Source organism: Glandiceps talaboti, chromosome 17 (genome assembly GCF_964340395.1).
Source record: "Glandiceps talaboti chromosome 17, keGlaTala1.1, whole genome shotgun sequence".
NCBI lineage: Eukaryota > Metazoa > Hemichordata > Enteropneusta > Spengelidae > Glandiceps > Glandiceps talaboti.
This window is the reverse complement of record NC_135565.1, coordinates 10,285,324-10,305,359: the sequence shown is the minus strand read 5'-3', so window position 1 is coordinate 10,305,359 and position 20,036 is coordinate 10,285,324. Positions and strand designations below refer to the sequence as shown.

The 20,036-nt window shown below is 35.6% G+C and overlaps 1 protein-coding gene across 2 annotated transcripts; it reads right to left on the bottom strand.

The window, feature by feature from the left end:
* Positions 1–595: 595 nt before the first annotated feature.
* LOC144448271 (uncharacterized) lies at positions 596–19,872 on the bottom strand. 2 transcript variants are annotated; one of them, XM_078138451.1, is made up of 12 exons: positions 19,570–19,872; positions 14,953–15,441; positions 13,943–14,160; positions 12,307–12,487; positions 11,254–11,447; positions 10,687–10,805; positions 9,594–9,831; positions 8,573–8,703; positions 7,983–8,034; positions 6,021–6,043; positions 4,960–5,092; positions 596–4,650 (listed from the first exon to the last, which is right to left on the bottom strand). In XM_078138451.1, exons 1-12 carry the CDS (start codon positions 19,688–19,690, stop codon positions 3,985–3,987), a joined length of 2,565 nt encoding a protein of 854 aa, XP_077994577.1. In that variant the 5' UTR covers positions 19,691–19,872; the 3' UTR covers positions 596–3,984. The 2 variants fall into 2 exon arrangements, with proteins under 2 accessions (XP_077994577.1, XP_077994578.1); XM_078138452.1 differs by having other exon boundaries at positions 14,953–15,045.
* Between the last annotated feature and the right edge of the window lie 164 nt (positions 19,873–20,036).

Below are 20,036 nucleotides of genomic sequence, written 5' to 3'. Positions count from 1 at the left end.
CCTGTCGTGGAGTGAACAGGACTGACAGTTTGATGCTGAAAGCTCTAAGCTTATCAAATTATTTTGTGTTGTAATTTTGATATTATTAATAGTACTACAGTAGTGTAGTTCCAGTGATCAGTTCAATTGTGTACTATTTATTACAAAAGATTTTATATACCCAACATTGTGTTCGGGGGAGAGCACACACACACATCAACCCCAGGCAATCATTTCCACACTTTGCCCAAATATGGCAAGTGGTGTGCTTATCGATATCTGTTCACTCAGTGATATGGTTTCAATTTCTTTACTATTTATGTGTTTGTGAATGAAATATTTCACTGCCAATTTATGTGATTCAAATTATGTTTCTGTGCCATTACAGGGCATATATGATAAAACCTTTGTGGCCTCGGTATGGGTTTTGCACACCTTCCTCCTCCTAAAGTCGGGTCCTTCGGCTATACAACCTTGGACCATAAAACCCATATCCAGGCAGTAAAGATTATTTAACTAAAGCCATGCATATTAATGTAATGGAAAGAAGTGAGAGAAAACGGTGAAAATCATTCATAAAAAAAAAGAGATGGACTCTAAATTATTCAAGTCAACGTTTAATTTTTCATAAGCCTTACAAAATAAATAATCCCTTGGTTGCATTGATGACAAGTTTTTCATCTCCTTTAAGGAAGATGTTGAGATAGTGATGTCTCTCTGTTTCTGTCTCTCTCTCACCTTAACATCACTGGTGAAATTGAAAGATTACATAAATCGCTAGAACAGATTAGTGTCTGAGCTAAATCAAATGAATTTAGCATATTAATAAAGATAAATAAAAGTTAAAATGTTCACCTGAAAATTACAGATTTATTAGCAAAACTTATCCTTTCATTTTCAAATCATTAGGCTGGCAAAAATTCTACATTCCTAGCTCTGTACTTATATTTATGTCATTTCACACATACTACATGCATCTGGTAGGCATGCCATGGACATCACTGGTAAGTATTGGTATCTCATATCAAATATATTTGTCAATATGATAAAAAGTTTATATTTCTGTCAAAAGAGGGCGCTGTCTGCATTCACTGCAATGGCAATTTCCTTTTGCAAAGGAAAAAGGGGTCAAAATCTTTATTCTACTGCACTAATGACAACCATTCAGTTGAAAGTTGGTCAAAAACAAGTAATAAGTACATTACAAAGCAAATCTTGTCTTTACAAAACTTTATACAAACAATATGTACATAAAAAAGTAATTTCTCACAAATGATGTCCTTCTAAAAAGATCATGGAAAAATGTATGGTAAATTTAAATTACCATATAAGGAAAAAGAACATGGAGGATAGTCATACACATTGCCACATCGATTTATTCGGATTAGAATTGAGGAAGAACGCGTGTCTCTACCTTGTCGAGGATACAGGCTCACAAGACCTGTGATAGCTGGCAAAAATAAGCAACTACTTCCCTTATATAATAATAAAAATAATAATAATGTTGGTTTTCATATAGCGCTTTCCCACCAAATCAGGGTGCTCAAAACGTTTTACAATTATTACTCCTGGCTTGGCCCTTTATACTTCCTCAACTCCCTGGGGAGCATACAATCCATTGCAGCCTTTTATAACCGCATAGAATTAAAGCACATCTATCCTACCAGGTCCCCAATTATACAGCTGGGTGGACTGAGGCACAGCCATGGTTCAAATCTTGCCCATGGACTTTAGCCACTCGGAAACAAACTGCATCGATGGGGTTTGAACCTGCAACCTGCAGATTCCAAGCCGGCCACTCTAACCATTCACCATCTATTTATTCTTTTTAATAATTCTTCACTAACTTTTATATATAACACTTATTGCCTGGCTGTGAGGGCAATAATAGACGACTATTACCCTGATGGCTATTATACATACACTATTTCCTGAGGCTGAAAGCAGAGGGAAATTGTTGCTACATAACAGCACATATGACGTCTACTAGTGTCCAAAACAATGCCAGGCAATCAATAAATGTATTTATTATTATAACACATCACATTCTCTGGTATATAATCTTCCAAAAGTCAAATGAAGTCACAGGTAGGATTCCCCTGCTACCTAAATAGTGCCCTAGGGAAATAGAATATAAACAGTGCACACGCTATGCAAATTGAGTCCCATAGGTCACTATAGGTCACATAGCATGTTGCAATGCATGCCTTGGACGGAAATGAAAATTGCTTTCTGGGGTTAGAATCAGATGTGACATAGTATGGGTTTCCTGGACATTTATCATAGAATGATTTAAATGTTATGCCTGAATTTGCTCATAGCAAGTGATGGCTAAAGTGACAGTATTGTCTTCTATGACATTACAATTGTCTTCTGGCATTGCCAGAACAGTTGCTTACATAGTAGGGATTCCGTGTATACTTTCGAGACATATCATAAATAAGGGATTTTACGCCTTGTTGCAGATCTTGCGAGTTATGCAAATATGCCTAGCAACAACAGTTGTCAAACGTGTTCGTGGTCAAGCTTTCACCATGGCCACGTGCGATGATGTTGAGAACAATAGTGTTGTTAAGCATTAGACACTTTCAGCTTGACCACCCTCACGTGTGGTTGCTATGGATGCAATGCTCATGCGAGAATTCGTGAGATCTGCTGCAAGGCGAAAAACGTCTTATTATGTCATTGGAATCGTTCATAAGTTATATATTCATACCAGGTTTGAGTTAAGTCAATTGCAAGTGATGTTTAAGTATGCATCAGTAAGTAGAATACTGTATCTTTAAATGAACCAGAAAAATTATACCCCAAAAATATTAACTGAGCTTGTGCTCCTTTAAGTTTAAGTATACTTTGGTAAGTAGAATACTAAAGGTACCTAATAATTAATATGCACAAATTTTACCCCAATTACAGCTAAAATGATGTAGGCTTGGTGTTTCACTCATCTAACATGACATTTAATACACACCCTCAGACAACTTCTGATGCAAAACAAACAATTACATAGGTGCCGTCCACAGTGTGGATGTAGAAGTAGTCAAGGTGATAGGTTGATTATCAGTTAGAAAATAAACAATTGCAGCCATTAAAATCATCAAGACTAAGTGTAATGTTTTTATTAGAAGCCTGTTTCTACTGCACTGCGAAAGAATAGCAATGCTTATCAGTGTTCAATGTGATTGGGGCAAGGATCCTGCTGTGTTTATGTGTCTCTGTTATTGTTAGTCTAGAGTTGAAATATATCTATCTTTGTGTCAAAGACTTAATGTCCCATGAGTGAAACACCAAACCTACATCATTTTAGCTGTAAACTCAGCTTATGCCCCCCCCCCCCACTGTACAATCTGATTGGATGAACAAATGAAAAATAAAAATCTTGTATTTACATCTTAATATTTCAACAATAGATATTAATTCATCATAGTTTACAGCCAACTTACAACTATTTACATTAATAGGTATAATATGTACATACTACATATCAAACAATATAAAAATACAATTTTTTAAAATACATTTTATGATCTCAGTTCAAATAAATTTGGTGATAAATATCCAACAACTTACAATAATTTATATTTAAAATTTTGATGAACTGATGGCATTGGAGAAAACTTTGTTATCAGGTTCAAGTTCGGTTGTCGTCACTCATCACTCATGTTGGGATGATGTGTTCTTGTTTGTTGACAAATGTAATGCGTTGCGTCATGATTAGCAATACTAGACACGTTCTTTTCCATCCGAAGTTGAATTTTGCTTATCTATATAAAAAGGTCTTCGTAATCATATTCATTTCTGCTTAGGAACACAGTTTGTTTGAGTGTCCTAGCACATGTACTGTCTACGTATTCATGGCATGGGATCTTGAGGTGTGCATACATGAATTGTCGACCGCTCTGCATTACAGTGAGTTCAACATAACTTGTCTTGTATTTTCAAAGTTCATCACGCATGTGTGAATTGACGACAGCAAGTTCAGAGTGACTTGTCTAACTTGTATTTTCAAAGTTCTGTGACAGGATTACCACGTCTTTGTAGTCGTAGTAATTCTTCTCTGATAGTACGAATAAGTGGTTGTGGATTCTCTCCCGTTTTCACAGCATTTGCGACGTCCATCTCATCAAAGTCGTCCTCCGTAGGTTTTCCAACTTTTCTTTCAAGTTTGGAACTGGAAAGCATATCAAGTTCAACATGTTCCCTTGGTGTCTTAGTCTCCTGTATCTCATTTCCTGGAGTTGTATCATTTAGAGACCAACACAAATTAGGTACTGGATTGATTTTATTACCAGAATGAGCTGTAGACCCAGCACTACCACTGTCCAATGAGTTCAGAAACGCTGGCTCAGCCCACTTAGTACCCATTTCCAAACTGTCAGTCATCTGAGGGCTTGATAATTCCCCTGGGTCACTTCCATCACCAGGTGTGGTGGCAAGATTTGCATCTTTACTTCTGTTACCAGGTGTGACATGCAATTGACTAATAGTAAGTGGCTTAGTATGAGAATTGTATGGTGTATTATAATTTCTCTTCTCCCATGGCATTAGTTTAGGTTTCTTGATATTTGTCTGGGGTGGTTCACTCTCTTGTAAAGTCAGTAAAGTACCTGTCCTTGGTGATTGGACAGTAACAGGTGGAATTGGAGTGAGTTGTCTTGGAAGCTGTTGACCCTATCAAGTCAAGATAAGATGACAGGAGAGATAATTATTATCATTACATGGCAGACAAAACACATTACTGACTTAGTACTTGTATTAGTAACTGTTAACAATTATTACTGACTAATTTTACACTTACAGTGTACAGAACACCATTTGAATACACAGGTCAAGGTAATTTTGTTTCTCTACATGAGTTAAGTTCATTTTGTTTTTCTATCAAAAATTGATATTTACTGGCTTCTGATTTCAAGGTAATTTTGTTTCTCTACATGAGTCAAGTTCATTTTGTTTTTCTATCAAAAATTGATATTTACTTACTGGTTTCTGATTTCCTGACATTCTGTCTATTTCATCCAATGCATCATAAGTATTCCAAACCACACCTCCACCGTTGTCAGGGACCTTAGTAACCGGTACAATCAATAACTTGGTAATTTCTTGACTTGACATTCTGTAATACAATCAGTTTATAACTTTTTTGACTTCAACACATCTTTTTTGTTAGCCTATGATCTGTAGTTTTTATAAAGTGATGTGAAAGCATACATAACAAATTTGTTCATACGTAGTAAAAATTAACTTAAAAAACATACTACATGTACAATAAAGTTAGTTTATCCTCCATGCACTATAAAGAGATGTGGTTAGTCATTCCATGTCTTTCTTCTTAGATTGCATTTCAAAGATGATGTTTTCAAATAAAATCAATATTGTTTTTGTTTGAATGCATTTCAAGTGCTTACACAATAAACATTTTTGACCGCTTATGCAGAACACCAAAGATAGAACAAAACGAAAACAATGTTCTTGCACATGCTCAAACAAATGCTATTGTTTTAAGCTTATGTATAAGTTTGTCATCAATGGAATCATTCCCAAGGTCAAGCGCGCATTTTCAAATTGTTTAATTTTTAACTGTCTACACAACTCCTTTTTCGTTTTTTCAAATCATTGCATTTTCGGGTGCATTTTTTGGAATCTCCGTGTAAACGGTGATATATATTTTGTATATACCCCAAGACATGTTAATTATGACATTCTACTTAACCTGAAAATATTCCCGCCAAAATTGTTCGGACAAAATTCTTGTTTTATGTAAGTTTTTGGCATATATCAACTTCATTTTAGACTGGAATTAAAGAAATGTTACTTCCTAATAAAGTAATATTATTGTAATTATGAAAATATTCATATAAATTGGGTCCCCATATTATTTAAGACTCGTCTCTAGTCATGAAAGGGTTTTAAAGGACTACTTCCCCTGAAACTTTCACCACTACATGTTTACACCCCCTCATATAATTCTCATACAGCAAACTTTGACCTCAACTAATTAATATGCAAATATGACACTCGACAATGATTGGATGATGACTTACTGTTGTACAGGTGGTCCATGTGTCTGAATAAACAAATAGGTAATATACATATTAGAAATATAAAAGTTATCTTTGTACAAAATTGATACATACAACCACTCTTACACCGACTTAGGAAGATACTACTACAAAAAGCAAGCTATCGGCAAAACAAGATAGACACAAACTAAAACTAGTGTAATTTTTACCTTTGTTATGTGAATATAATCACTCTGTAATCAAGCTAATGTAAACAATGAAAGTCCCTGAAAGTGTAAACTGGAAGATAATGTAGTCAGAAATGAGGGTGAATATGTTGCCACTTGAGAAGATATTGTTATCAGAGATACCACCCTACTGTGAGTGTAGTTAAATTTATAACATCCAATGATAGCTTACATCAACACATTACAAAAATAATTTCAGTTTGTGTCATCTTAGTTTGTCCATCGCCTATAGCTAATTTGCAAATTGTATGTCTGAAAACAAAATTCAAGTAAGCTGAATGTGTATATGATTATGTAAAATGTTTTGTGTATCTGAGATGAAAACGATAAAATATATGATAGAAACAGTAAATGTGTAATACACAGGAACATGTGACACCCAGCTTACAAAGGGGACAGTAAAGTATACCACACAGGAATCTGCAACACCCACACTTATAAAACCAAAGTACAGGTATATAACAGACAGGAACCTGTAACATCCAATTTATATAAACTGAGTAAAGTATACCACACAGGAACCTGTAACACACAACTTACAGAACAGAGTAAAACGTAACACAGGAATCTGTAACACATAACTTACAAAAACACACAGGAACCTGTGACACCCAGCTTACAGAAACAGAATAAAATGTAACACACAGGAACCTGTGACACCCAGCTTACAGAAACAGAATAAAATGTAACAAACACAGGAACCTGTGACACCCAGCTTACAGAACAGAGTAAAACGTAACACACAGGAACCTGTAACACATAGCTTACAGAACAGAGTAAAACATAACACACAGGAACCTGTAACACATAACTTACATAAACAGAGTAAAAGCATAACACACAGGAACCTGTGACACCCAGCTTCCAGAAACAAAACAAAGTATATAACACACAAGAACCTGTGACACCCCAACTGATAGCAACAGTGCAATTTAAGTTGTATATAACACACAAGTACCTGTGACGTCCTAGTTGAGTCATTTCGTGGTGTATTGTGTGTACTGTTCGATATTTGTGGAAGTGCATCATCTAGCAGTGCTCGTATGCGTTGCTGTGTATTACTAACTGCTGTCTGTGCTTCCTCATCCTACAGTTACACGTACAACACACATCAAAGAAAAATACAACTTGTATAAGACAAAAAAATCTTACGTATGCAAAACTAACTTAAAGTAGGAAAGCAGACAGATAAAGCTAAATCATGCTTACCTGACAGTTCTAAATACTAACAAGCATATTAAGTTCATATAATACTGATGATACAGTATCACAGCTAGACACCTTTGCAAATATCCTAATCATTTCTAGCCATATCTACCTGTGCTAACCAACAGGGTTTTCTAGTTGTAAGACTTTTGACCAAAATTCATATTTTTACTGGGTGTAATTTGCAAATAAACAACGTGATTCTCTTGTGTTGATGAATTCTAAACAATGCCAAACTTAGAAACATCCACAGACACAGATACACACACACACACACACAATCACCCATACACAAACCTGCACCCACACAAACACACAATCACCCATACAAAAATCCACACAATCATCACACACACACACACACACACACACACACACACACACACACACACACACACACACACACAATCCCCACCCTCCAACCCCAACACATACACATTTCACCATGCCTATACGCATTTACTGAACCTCCGTTAAGTCATGCTAATGCAAGCTAAGAAATCAGTACACACATAATTCTGCACTGATAGGGAGTTCTTATTTCACTCACTTTGTCTGTGTCAGGGGGTCCTAATTCTCCATCTTCACTTTCATTCTCTTTCCTGTCAATCAATCAATACAATGTACTTTATTAAATATGAATGACAAAAAACTTATAAATATTCACACAGAAACATATACTATATCTATATCGTAATCATGTTATGTCTGTTTATGTTTGATGTCTCCTCGTACCATATCAATAATACAGCAAGTCTTACTGCATTCACATGATCTCATGTATATCATGGAACATTTGCATACTCATGCAGGTTTTTTTGACATTGCATGGAATGCATATACCTGAGTAGTATGTGTGCTCACTGACACAGGTAATCACTGGTACACACATAATAGTTTGCATATATTTGTAATCAAAATACAGTGCAAGACATATACAATTAATTTACTTGCATTACATTTATATCCATGGTTGTACAAAAATAATACATGAACCAATGAATACATATGAAAATATGATTTGTATAATGCTTGACACTGACCATATTGTTGACCACTGTGTGATTTTTGTTGTACAAAATGATATGCGAAAGAAACGAATATTTATAAAATATAATTTGCATAATGTTTGACACTGACCTGTGTTGATCATCAAAGTCATCGTCACACGGTCCAACTCCTTTTTTACGTTTACTTTTCTTCTGTTGTCTCTGTCTTACTTTGTTTCTGTATTTCTCAAGATCTGCCTTTTGTCTCAGTGACTGATTTAACTGTAATTATAACATACAGGATATCAGGAAAATTATCGCCAATGGTACTGTAGCACAACTGACTGTAATGAAATCTACAATATCCATATTGCTACTCACTATAAAATACTAGTATACTACACAATTGTGCATGTTCTCTGAAGTGACAACAGCGCCCTCAAGTGTCAGCCATTCAAAGAATGGTAAAAGCTATGCAGGCAAGTTGCCTTCTTCTGACTCACTGTACAGATGTAGAAGTTCAACAGGTGCTTATTAAATTATCCCTCTCAAATAGCTACACCCATATGATAGTGATCATTCTTGATGACATGTCACGACATCAAAATGACATTCATGACAAAATGAACGGACCAAAAGATGATATTGAGTAATAACCTCATATCAATGTTTGGGTGACCCTATTTTTAAAAAATGTTTCTCATTACTTTTTTCATGGCAACTATGGGTCGGTCGGTCAATTTAAAAAAAAAAAAAAAAAAAAAAAAAAAAAAAAAAAAATCATCTTCATGTTTCTCTGCATCTCCTTTTCCTTTTCCTTTTCTCTATCTGCTTGTTATTGAATTCCTGGTAACAAACCCTTTCCCACCTTCTCTACACAATTGGCATGTTTTCAGCCCCCTTAGTACTTGAATAACTTCTGTCATGAAAAAAATGCTCTGTTCATGAACAAGTGTCATCATCGCCACCATGACTGTAGATGACATCGACAGCCCAGACACTTTCTTATTTTTGCTAGAAAGGGTGCTGCTCCACAAAATATTAAGGGCAGGTGCAAATAAAAATCCTTTTTTTATTTTGATGTCAGAGCTGAAAATTTAGGTCCGTCGGGTAATGAGAAACAGAAAAAAAAATTTGGTCACCCTGATATCATTAACAAATTTACTTTTTACCTTAATAGATTCTTCACTTTCTAAGGGTGGTAACTGTTTTGGTGGTGGTTTGGCACCGTGTACGGGTTCTGATTGTAGTTTTACAACTTGTTCAAAGACACCAGCTTGTCCAGGTTGTGATTTCTGAGGTAGTACTCTAGGTGGTGTTGTTACTATTATAGTATTGTCTTGTCCTCCATAAGGGTCTCCATTGATAGACGACTCTGTATCTGATGGTACAAAAGCACCATCTGCCTTCCTATAACCAATCAATCAATCAACAAACCAATGTTAGAATCAAATGAAATCATAAAGAAAACCCTTTACAAAGAGTGTTACTTTTAACTGATTGATTAAGGCAAAAAAAAAATTGTTTCTGGTCAGCACTCACATCACTTAAATGCGTGGATTTTTTTTCAAGCCCATGCAGTCTGACGGAAACACAAAAATACCCCCCCCCCCTACTTCAGTACAGTGAAGACAACTGCAGATCCAATCATGAACAAGCAAATGAAATCTGTCCCACATACACACTAGCTCTAAAGTACTAAATAAAAAGAACAGTAACTGTCATAAGTACATGTAGTAGATGATTGAATGATACGTTTGTTGACAATCCAAAAAAATAAAAAAATAAAAAAATTGAATCGTTGCACCACTTTAGACAAAATGTCTTGACCAGAAATAATTCTTTTTTTTTTTTGGCCTTAATTACATTGTAATGAATCAATCAAAGAAAATAAGTCAATTTATCTGATATAAGCTATGTCAATGAATTACAACATTGCCACCCAAACATAGGTTTTCGCATACGAGAATGGGATGACATTCCATCAAAAAAGAGGAGGGTAGCTATTAGCCCAAGTACTAAAATCAAATCATCCATATTACAGCTATATTTGTAATACATGTAAAATGAACATTATGTACATGACTCCATTGTACTCTCCTTACAACTGAAAAACTGTAATACTAGTATGAACTAAGATATGCGACTTTGACTTTGACTTTGACATATTTGTACATTTCTTACGTTGTATACAGACTGACGGCCTTGTAAAGTAATAAACATATTATTGCTATTATTATCAAAATCAGCATTAATTTTTTGTACCTGGTAACATTTGTATCAATGTATTGGTCAGTATGGCTTGGTAGAGAACCATTCACTTTGTTATCGATTCCATTCTCTGGTCTTGGTGTGTCAGTTGATGGATATGGCCTGTATGGATACTACATAAATGATATTTAAAAAAAAAAAAAAGGTTACTATGGTGACTGACAAATAAATATACAGGTAACAGGAACATCGGAAAGCAAAGGTAATTATTACACAAATGATTGCTTTCAAATACTTTGCAAACTTACAAACTTGTACCATTTAGTACAGCGCAGAAATTGGGAGAATATAGAGAGACAAAGATTTTGATTGGTTGACAAAAATCAAAGGTACAGAAACAAAGATTTTGATTGGTTGACAAAAACTCAAGGGAACAGAAACAAAGATTTTGATTGGTTGACAAAAACTCAAGGGAACAGAGACAAAGATTTTGATTTGTTTTTAAAAATGAAGATTACAAATATTTAGATTATTTTGTCAACATGTTAGATACTGAGACAGATCTTGATTTGTTGACAATAAGACAGGTACTAAAACAAGAGTTATAGAGCGATATCTTACCTTTTGTTTATGTTGTATAATTTTCAGTGTGTCAGGGTCAATGTCTGTGTCTCGTTTTCTGTTCATCAGACAACAACAGCAGAAACAGACGCACAGAAATAACATAAATATAGGAATCAACACAACAGCTATAATCCATAGATCGTTGTCATTGGAATCAGTTGGTGGTTGCTGAGTTGGCACTGCATTGTAATCTGTACACAAAAAAAAGTCAATTACAATCATAGTTAGTTTAACCCTTACAACGCCATGTCTGCATATTACAGACAGTTCCTTCTGGGTTCCCAGGCTAAGTCTGCATAGATGCAGATAAGTTTACTCATTTGCATAATCCCAATTTTCACCCCTTCACCTCATATCCAGGTAAATCATTCATTTGACAATATATATGTAATGGGTGGATAAGGAAAATATAGGATTGGTTGCATGTTTTATTTATTCCTTTCAAGTTAAACTTGATAATTGTAGATTAGGTATAAGTTCCTACTCTGTAGTGAAAAAAAGTCCTTGGCCTAGGGAGTCTTTTGCATGAAAAGTCATTGGTCTAGGGAGTCTTTTGCATGAAAAGTCATTGGTCTAGGGAGTCTTTTGCATGAAAAGTCTGAGGGTTAATATTCGTATACACCTTCTGTACCATGTAATACCTTAAAAGAACACGAATTTAGCCCTAATAGACAGTTAATATAATTTTCATTAAGGATGGTATTAAAATCAGGTAAAATCTACATAGTTCCTCAATGCAAACCCACCAACACTGTGGTATATGATATTCAAATATATGCAAATGTTACCTAATTATCCCCATCTGTATACCTTGATCCAAAGCAGAATGTTGATCAGTACAAAATTTAACAGATTATGGACATATCAAACTGGAATATTAATATCAGTTGACATATCAAACTGGAATATTATCAGTTGAAAACCTACCAGACTCTACTTCTCTGATTACATACTGTTTCAATAGTCTGTGTCTCATTCACACTTCACACATTTTCAATATTGCGTCAAAACTTTCACATTCGACAACAGTTTTCAAGAACCAGGACTCACCTTTCACTGTTTCTTCCACTGGGTAGCCAATAAATATAGTCAATTCTTGTAGACTTAGTCTTTGATATGTAGCTGCTGATTCCGCAGACGGGACTTTTTTATACTTGGTTCCATCTTCTGTTACATAGAATACTATTTCTACACTGGTGGGACTGTCTGCATCTCTTAGCTGGTCTATCAACTGAAATAACAATCATATCCTAATAAGAATGGATGTAACTATGTATACTGACTTGTGTAGAGAATAGACTGACTTGTGTAGAAAATAGACTGACTTGTGTAGAAAACAGACTGACTTGTGTAGAAAATAGACTGACTTGTGTAGAAAATAGACTGACTTGTGTAGAAAATAGACTGACTTGTGTAGAGAATAGACTGACTTGTGTAGAGAATAGTTGAGAACAGAGTGAACCATGGAGACGATAGACTGTTTTGAACTGAGTAGAAAGTCAATTGACTTTGACTGAATAGAGAATGTAGACAGAACGGTGCAGAGAATAGACTGAATTGGGCAGAGTATAGACTGAAGTATGTATAGAATAAACCATATCATGGAGAGAATAGACCAGATCACGGAGAGAATAGACCAGATCATGGCGAGAATAAACAAGATCATGGAGAGAACAGACCAAATCATGGAGAGAATAGACCAGATCATAGCGAGAATAGACCAGATCATGGAGAGAATAGACCAGATCATGGTGAGAACAGACCAAATCATGGTGAGAATAGACCAGATCATGGAGAGAATAGACCAGATCATGGTGAGAATAGACCAGATCATGGAGATAATAGACCAAATCATGGCGAGAACAGACCAAATCATGGAGAGAATAGACCAGATCATGGAGAGAATAGACCAGATCATGGTGAGAACAGACCAAATCATGGTGAGAATAGACCATATCATGGAGAGAATAGACCAGATCATGGAGAGAATAGACCAGATCATGGTGAGAACAGACCAGATCATGGTGAGAACAGACCAAATCATGGTGAGAACAGACCAAATCATGGAGAGAATAGACCAGATCATGGAGAGAATAGACCAGATCATGGAGAGAACAGACCAAATCATGGTGAGAACAGACCAAATCATGGAGAGAATAGACCAGATCATGGTGAGAATAGACCAGATCATGGAGAGAATAGACCAGATCATGGTGAGAATAGACCAAATCATGGTGAGAATAGACCAAATCATGGAGAGAATAGACCAGGTCATAGCGAGAATAGACCAGATCATGGAGAGAATAGACCAGATCATGGTGAGAACAGACCAAATCATGGTGAGAACAGACCAAATCATGGAGAGAATAGACCAGATCATGGTGAGAATAGACCATATCATGGAGAGAATACACCAGATCATGGAGAGAATAGACCAGATCATGGAGAGAATAGACCAGATCATGGAGAGAATAGACCAAATCATGGAGAGAATAGACCAGATCATTGAGAGAATAGACCAGATCATGGGGAGAATAGACCAGATCATGGAGAGAATAGACCAGATCATGGAGAGAATAGACCAAATCATGGAGAGAATAAACCATATCATGGAGAGAATAGACCAGATCATGGAGAGAATAGAGTAGAGAATACACTATAAAACTATGTTAGAGAATAGACTGACCTGAACTGTATATCCTCTATGAGTTGTTGCCCTTTTCTTTCTTCTATCCATAACTAAAGGATTGATATCGGGGTCAAGTTGGGTCAAAAGGTCGTCAATCTCTCTAGCTTCCTGACTGTCTTGTCGTCTACCTTCATGGTAAGCCTCAGCTAAACCTTGTTCCAATCCAATCATAAAGGCTACGTCTTTGACATCCTGACTTGATGCTACTGTAATAACTATTCAAATAGACAATAAACACAATTAAAAATAATCACACTACATTGTTTTAATTAAACTTAAAGGTCCATGATTCAATCACAGATAGGATCATATTATTGTTTTTTGGACCAACTTTTTCAATATCTCTATCACTAACACCAGACAACTTTTCTCACATCTACATTATGTAACTGATTATTATAAACTACAGGCCACTTTATGACACTGTCCAAGACCTTGATTTTTCTTAGCATCAGCTGAAAAATCAATTTTCTGGTTTGCAAGAATGAGCCCACTTTTAATCATAATCTGGCTTGGGCCTTAAGCTTGTCTTGAATTGTACTTGTGACCTACTTGTTTAGTGACTCATAGTGACAAGGCTAGGGGTTTTGTCATTATCAGTCTTATAACTAATAGTATCAATGCCCCTTAGGTTACCTGTACTTTCCTTGACTACACAAAGACAATATTGGAAAATAATATCTAATGATTCCCAAAAATGTTTCTATTTGTTCAGCAAAGCAAAATACAACTGACCTAAGGGGCATTGACACTATAAGTCATAAGACTCATAATGACAAAACCCCTTAGGTCATGACTATTTTTTGACTGATTCATGAAAAATATTTCATGACAGATCTGGAAAAATAATAGAATGTTCTGACTCATATTGCAATCACTGTAGAACCAGTGATGTAAACACGGGTTGTCATGATGTACAACAACCATAGTATATATAAATCCATATTTTCTGTTCAAAGACAATAACTTGGCTTGTGCATGGTAGAATATATATAAGTATTACTTACATGTTGTTAACCAATATGGTTGGGTTTCCAGTCCTTTTTCCAATGTCCAGTATATAGTAGTTGATAACTGTGTACTTGTACTTTGTGTTGTGCCTGTTAATACACTTGAACTTATTGGTATATGTATTGAACTTGAAGAAGAGGTTGAAAGAGTCTGAGATGCTGTTATTGCTGGTGTTGGTGGAGATGTAGGCGATGGTGTGAATGTTGGTGAAGGTGTTTGATTTATGCTGCTAGTATCAGACGGGGAGGTTGAAGACAGTGATGACAAATCTTCACTTGGAGGGAGTGATGACACACCTTCACTTGACTGCGAACTGTCAGTTGGAGAAGCTTGACTGGTAAATGGTGCCGAGGTTTGTAGCGTGACAGTTGTCATTATATTTGGAGTTGTTACAGCTGAAGGAGTAGTGGAGAGACCAGAGTGCTGTAGTGTGCTTGGAGGCAAAGGCATAGTGGTAAGAGATTGGCTTGCGCTAAGTGAATTACCTGTGATACAAAAAAATGAAAAGTTGCCAGTGATGCGAAAATGTTGTAAACTCTGTGGTTAAAATGCTACAAGCAGTGATTACCAGCATCTGTAAGGTATGCTGTGATGGGGCGCCCTCAACCATCGATCCCAAGAGGAGGCTGATGAGGGTGGAACAACATGATGTATCTTACAATATATGATTAGCATAAAGATTCTAACTACTACTAGTACAAGCTTTCTACAATTGTTAATGACAAAGCCCTGACCTCTTTGCAGGGTAGTATTTATAATTCATTTGAGAGCTACATTTAGAATGAAAGTTAACTATAGATGGTGCTGTACAATAGCTGGTGCTATACTATATATGACATACATGAACTATGGCACTGCATGAAGATAGTGATGTACACCAACTATAGATGGCGCTATACATGAGGTAGGTTAACTACTGTGATATGATGTATTAAACTATAGATGGCACTGTACCTGAGGTATGTTAACTATAGTTGGTGATTTGATGTACACTAACTATAGATGGCGGTATACTGAGGTAGGTTAACTACTGTGATATGATGTACATGTATTAAACTATAGATGGCTCTGTACATGAGGTATGTATATTTAGTGATTTGTACACTAACTATAGATGGCGCTATACATGATGTAAGCTAGATAAGTTTTTTGTGGTGCTATGCAATGGGCTGACTGACTATAGATGGCGCTATACATGATGTAAGCAAGATAAGTTTTTTGTGGTGCTATGTGATGGGCTGACTGACTATAGATGGCGCTGTACATCATGTAAGCTGGATTAGTTTTTTTGTGATGCTATGTGATGGGCTGACTGACTATAGATGGCGCTGTACATGAGGTATGTTAACTATAGTTAGTGATTTGATGTACACTAACTATAGATGGCGCTATACATGATGTACCGGTAAGCTATATGTAAGTTTTTGTGATGCTATGTGATGGGCTGACTGACTATAGATGGTGCTGTACATCATGTAAGCTAGATAAGTTTTTTGTGATGCTATGTGATGGGCTGACTGACTATAGATGGCGCTATACATGATGTAAGATATCACCATTAATGAAACGAATCAAATTGTCTTATGTCATCATTACTTCACAATTCATTACAACATTATTAATTTACAAGCTGCGCAATTAATAGTTCACAGTAGGATAAAGAATTAAAATTCTTATTGTTAGGCCTCACCCCACTCCTTTTCTAACTTAATTAGTCAAAATTAATAATTGCTTCAGATACACGTAGCACAATTAGTTTCAATTCAGTATCACAGACTAGGAAGACATTTTGTCCTTGTCTGTGTGTCTCAGTATGATGAAGTATATAGTGCTATGATTATGAATATAACGCCAGTATAATGTTGTGAGGACAAAATAGCTCTTTTATTGACACTTTAATGTATTTTACTATCATACATTTACTACTATAAATAATGCATTTATTGATTTGGTGACATTTTTCAAAGAGATGTTTGCATTTTAGGGTACAAAACAAATTCCTGTCGGATATGAACTAAAATGGTTCACCCCCTCCTCACCCCCAACCCATTCCAAACTAAAAGAATTCCATTATTATTCTACATTTAACTATTGATCTTACCACTTATATCGCATACGGTCACGTCATTACTAATTTAGAATTCAAATTATGTGTATGCCCCATTAACTAACATACATGTACATCATAATAGCAGCCTAATGTGTACATTTCCAATAACCTATGATTGATGTAAATGATGGCTTAGCTATCAAGGTCGTGCAGACAACTTTCAAATAACTGTCTTTTCTTAAAGGTTCATGTAATATCTCCCTACAGTAAAAGGTCTAGACACATCCTCATTCATATTGAAGAGCGGAACGGTGGGCGTGTATATGTATTTACTGTAGTTTGACTCATTCCAGTTGGACATAGTCAGAATATTCCAGCAGTTTTGAGATGTAATGCTTAGACTTAGTCCTTTAAAACAATTGTTTGGTTCCGATTACCCGACCTCACCTAGTTTTTAACGCCGACCCTAATTTTTTTTTTAACGAATTTGAGAAAAAAATAATACAATCATAAAAAAATAAATTGTGAAGTCTAGCAAGAAATAGTGGATGTGGAAACTGACATCAACTTAAAAATACAATATAAAACTATTCTTCCAACCTGTAATGGCTGTACATCTGATGAGAAGAAACCAATAACACAGAGACCTGAACAAGACACTCACATATAAATATATAAAATAAAATAAAAAATATACCTACCCCCACCTACTCTAAAATTGAGCAAATTTTTTTTGTTAGGCCTTAGAGTAAATATACTGTAGCTTCGAGACATGTTATTGTCTTATTATCTAGCCTGTTTATATACAAAGTAGTCAATTAGGCCTATGCACATTATCACTCCCAATTCATTCAATCATTCAATCAATCAATCAATCAATCAATCAATCAATCAATTTATAAAGTGCCAGTTTCCACTACGATGTAGAGTTCAGAGACGCTGTACAGTTAGAATGCTCTGGAGAATAGATATATGTCTTTAAGTTCTTTTTTGAAGGCGTTAGCTGTTGGCCTTTGTCGTATTTCCAGTGGCAGTGCATTCCATAGATGGGGTGCAGCACATGAGAATGCATGCTCGCCATATGACAGCAGTTTGTACTTGGGTTTGTGCAATAAACTTTGGCAAATGACCGGAGTATCCTGGGAGTTGGCTTCATGTGAATTACGCAAAATATGTAAGTTGGCGATGGGCCATTCAGAGATTTGCATTGCGACCAATTACTAATTAGTCTGGGTGTGTGTGTTTTTCAAACCAATGAGTTTGAAGATATAATTTTCAAACCACACTAATTGGTTGGAGTTGATATTGGTTGGCGTTGATAGCATTAAAAATGGTTTCTGACAAAGCAAAGATCACGATGGAAACAGGCTATACTATATCTAGCTACTGGTTCCAATATTAGTAAGACCAAAACAAATCTACAATCTACTTAGACCATAGACAGCTAAGGGAACCCTGGCAGTATTAAATATTAAAATCATATTAAGTTTCATGAACTTTGACCTGATTCAATTATCATTGATGGTAAAAAAAAAGGTTGGGGCAATATCAAATTCAGGCAAAAAATATTTCATCTTAGAGCTGTAAAACCTGAAATCCTAAAAGTGATGGTTGCATTGCTTACTATTTTCATCAAATTTGACATGGGTGAAAGTAGCTGCAATAAATATATATGATTTTTTTTTTGTAATGATGAACTTTATTTTTCTGAAAACCTCCACAGATCAAAAAAAAAGAAAAGAAAAATAATAAAAAATACATTTGTAAACAATTTGTTGCAATAAAAATAAAAGCTACAAATAAAAATTGTTGCAGCTGGAACGAAGAAGGAAGATTTGTTTTTCTGTTTTCTGAAGGGATGGGGAATAAAACATATTTTACCATAGCCAATGTAATGGAATGCCATAGAATGGACAATTTAATGCATAAACACAAATATGTACAAGATTACTGTCAGAAATATGTCATCTGTAATAGTAAGTTACCGTTGAGGATCGAGGAAGGACTTCTCTAACGTACCCCCCCCCCCCCCCCCCCCATAATATAGACCGTTCTCACCAAACACTAAGTTATCAATTCACAAATATCACCCATCTACATTTTTGTATATCCAAAAAGAGTTTAGTCATTTTGAAATTTACAGTAGTGCAGTGATCTGGTCTGATTTCGGCGGGGTGGCAAATATAGAAAGTGCACTTGTGATGCCCGATAAATAATGTATTTACTTGTCAGTTGTCGCAATTAAGGCAGTCAAGTATGGGACGATGAACTCTGGACAGGCAATGTTCGGGTCAATGTCAGGCCAGAGATCCATAACATGGTCTGTCTTGTGTGCGTACATAGATACAAGTTACGCCATAACAAAACTTTAAACTAAAACGTTTGAAAATGACTACTTATATATGCTAAAAATACACAGTATTACTGGTGTTATTAGTTTGAAAACAAAAATAGACATGGCATTGTTTACATGTGATAAATAACTGCCAGATATATTGCTCACAAAACGTTGCTATCGTTACAGTTGACAACAATTATGTTTGCAAAATCTACACATACATACCATTTGTAGCTGCATCTGTTAACAATGGTTGATTTGATGTTGACTGGCTTCTAACAGCAACAATCCATACACAAAATACCAACCATAAAATCTTGATTCTCAAAAGTTCCGTTACCTCCATTGCAAACCGTATATCGTGCCTGTCTGTCAGTGTGTCAAATGGGCTGTGTAAACGGTTCTAATGGTTTTATCGTCAAATTTACCTCATGCTCGACATTTCACGTGTATTTTCAATCCGCTAAAACCTCTACATCATTGCTACCAAACTCAATTTCGTATACATTACGGCAAAATCGAGATTTTCTAACGTATTTGAGGGTCATACAGTATTTCCTGTGTGACAACCCTCAGCTATTTGACCTGTTGATTGATATGCAAATCGAATTTCCAAATATGGGTTAGGGGACATTGTGTTGACGGGTAGGTTTTGATGGAGGGACAATGCTTTGTTCTATTTCCATAATTTA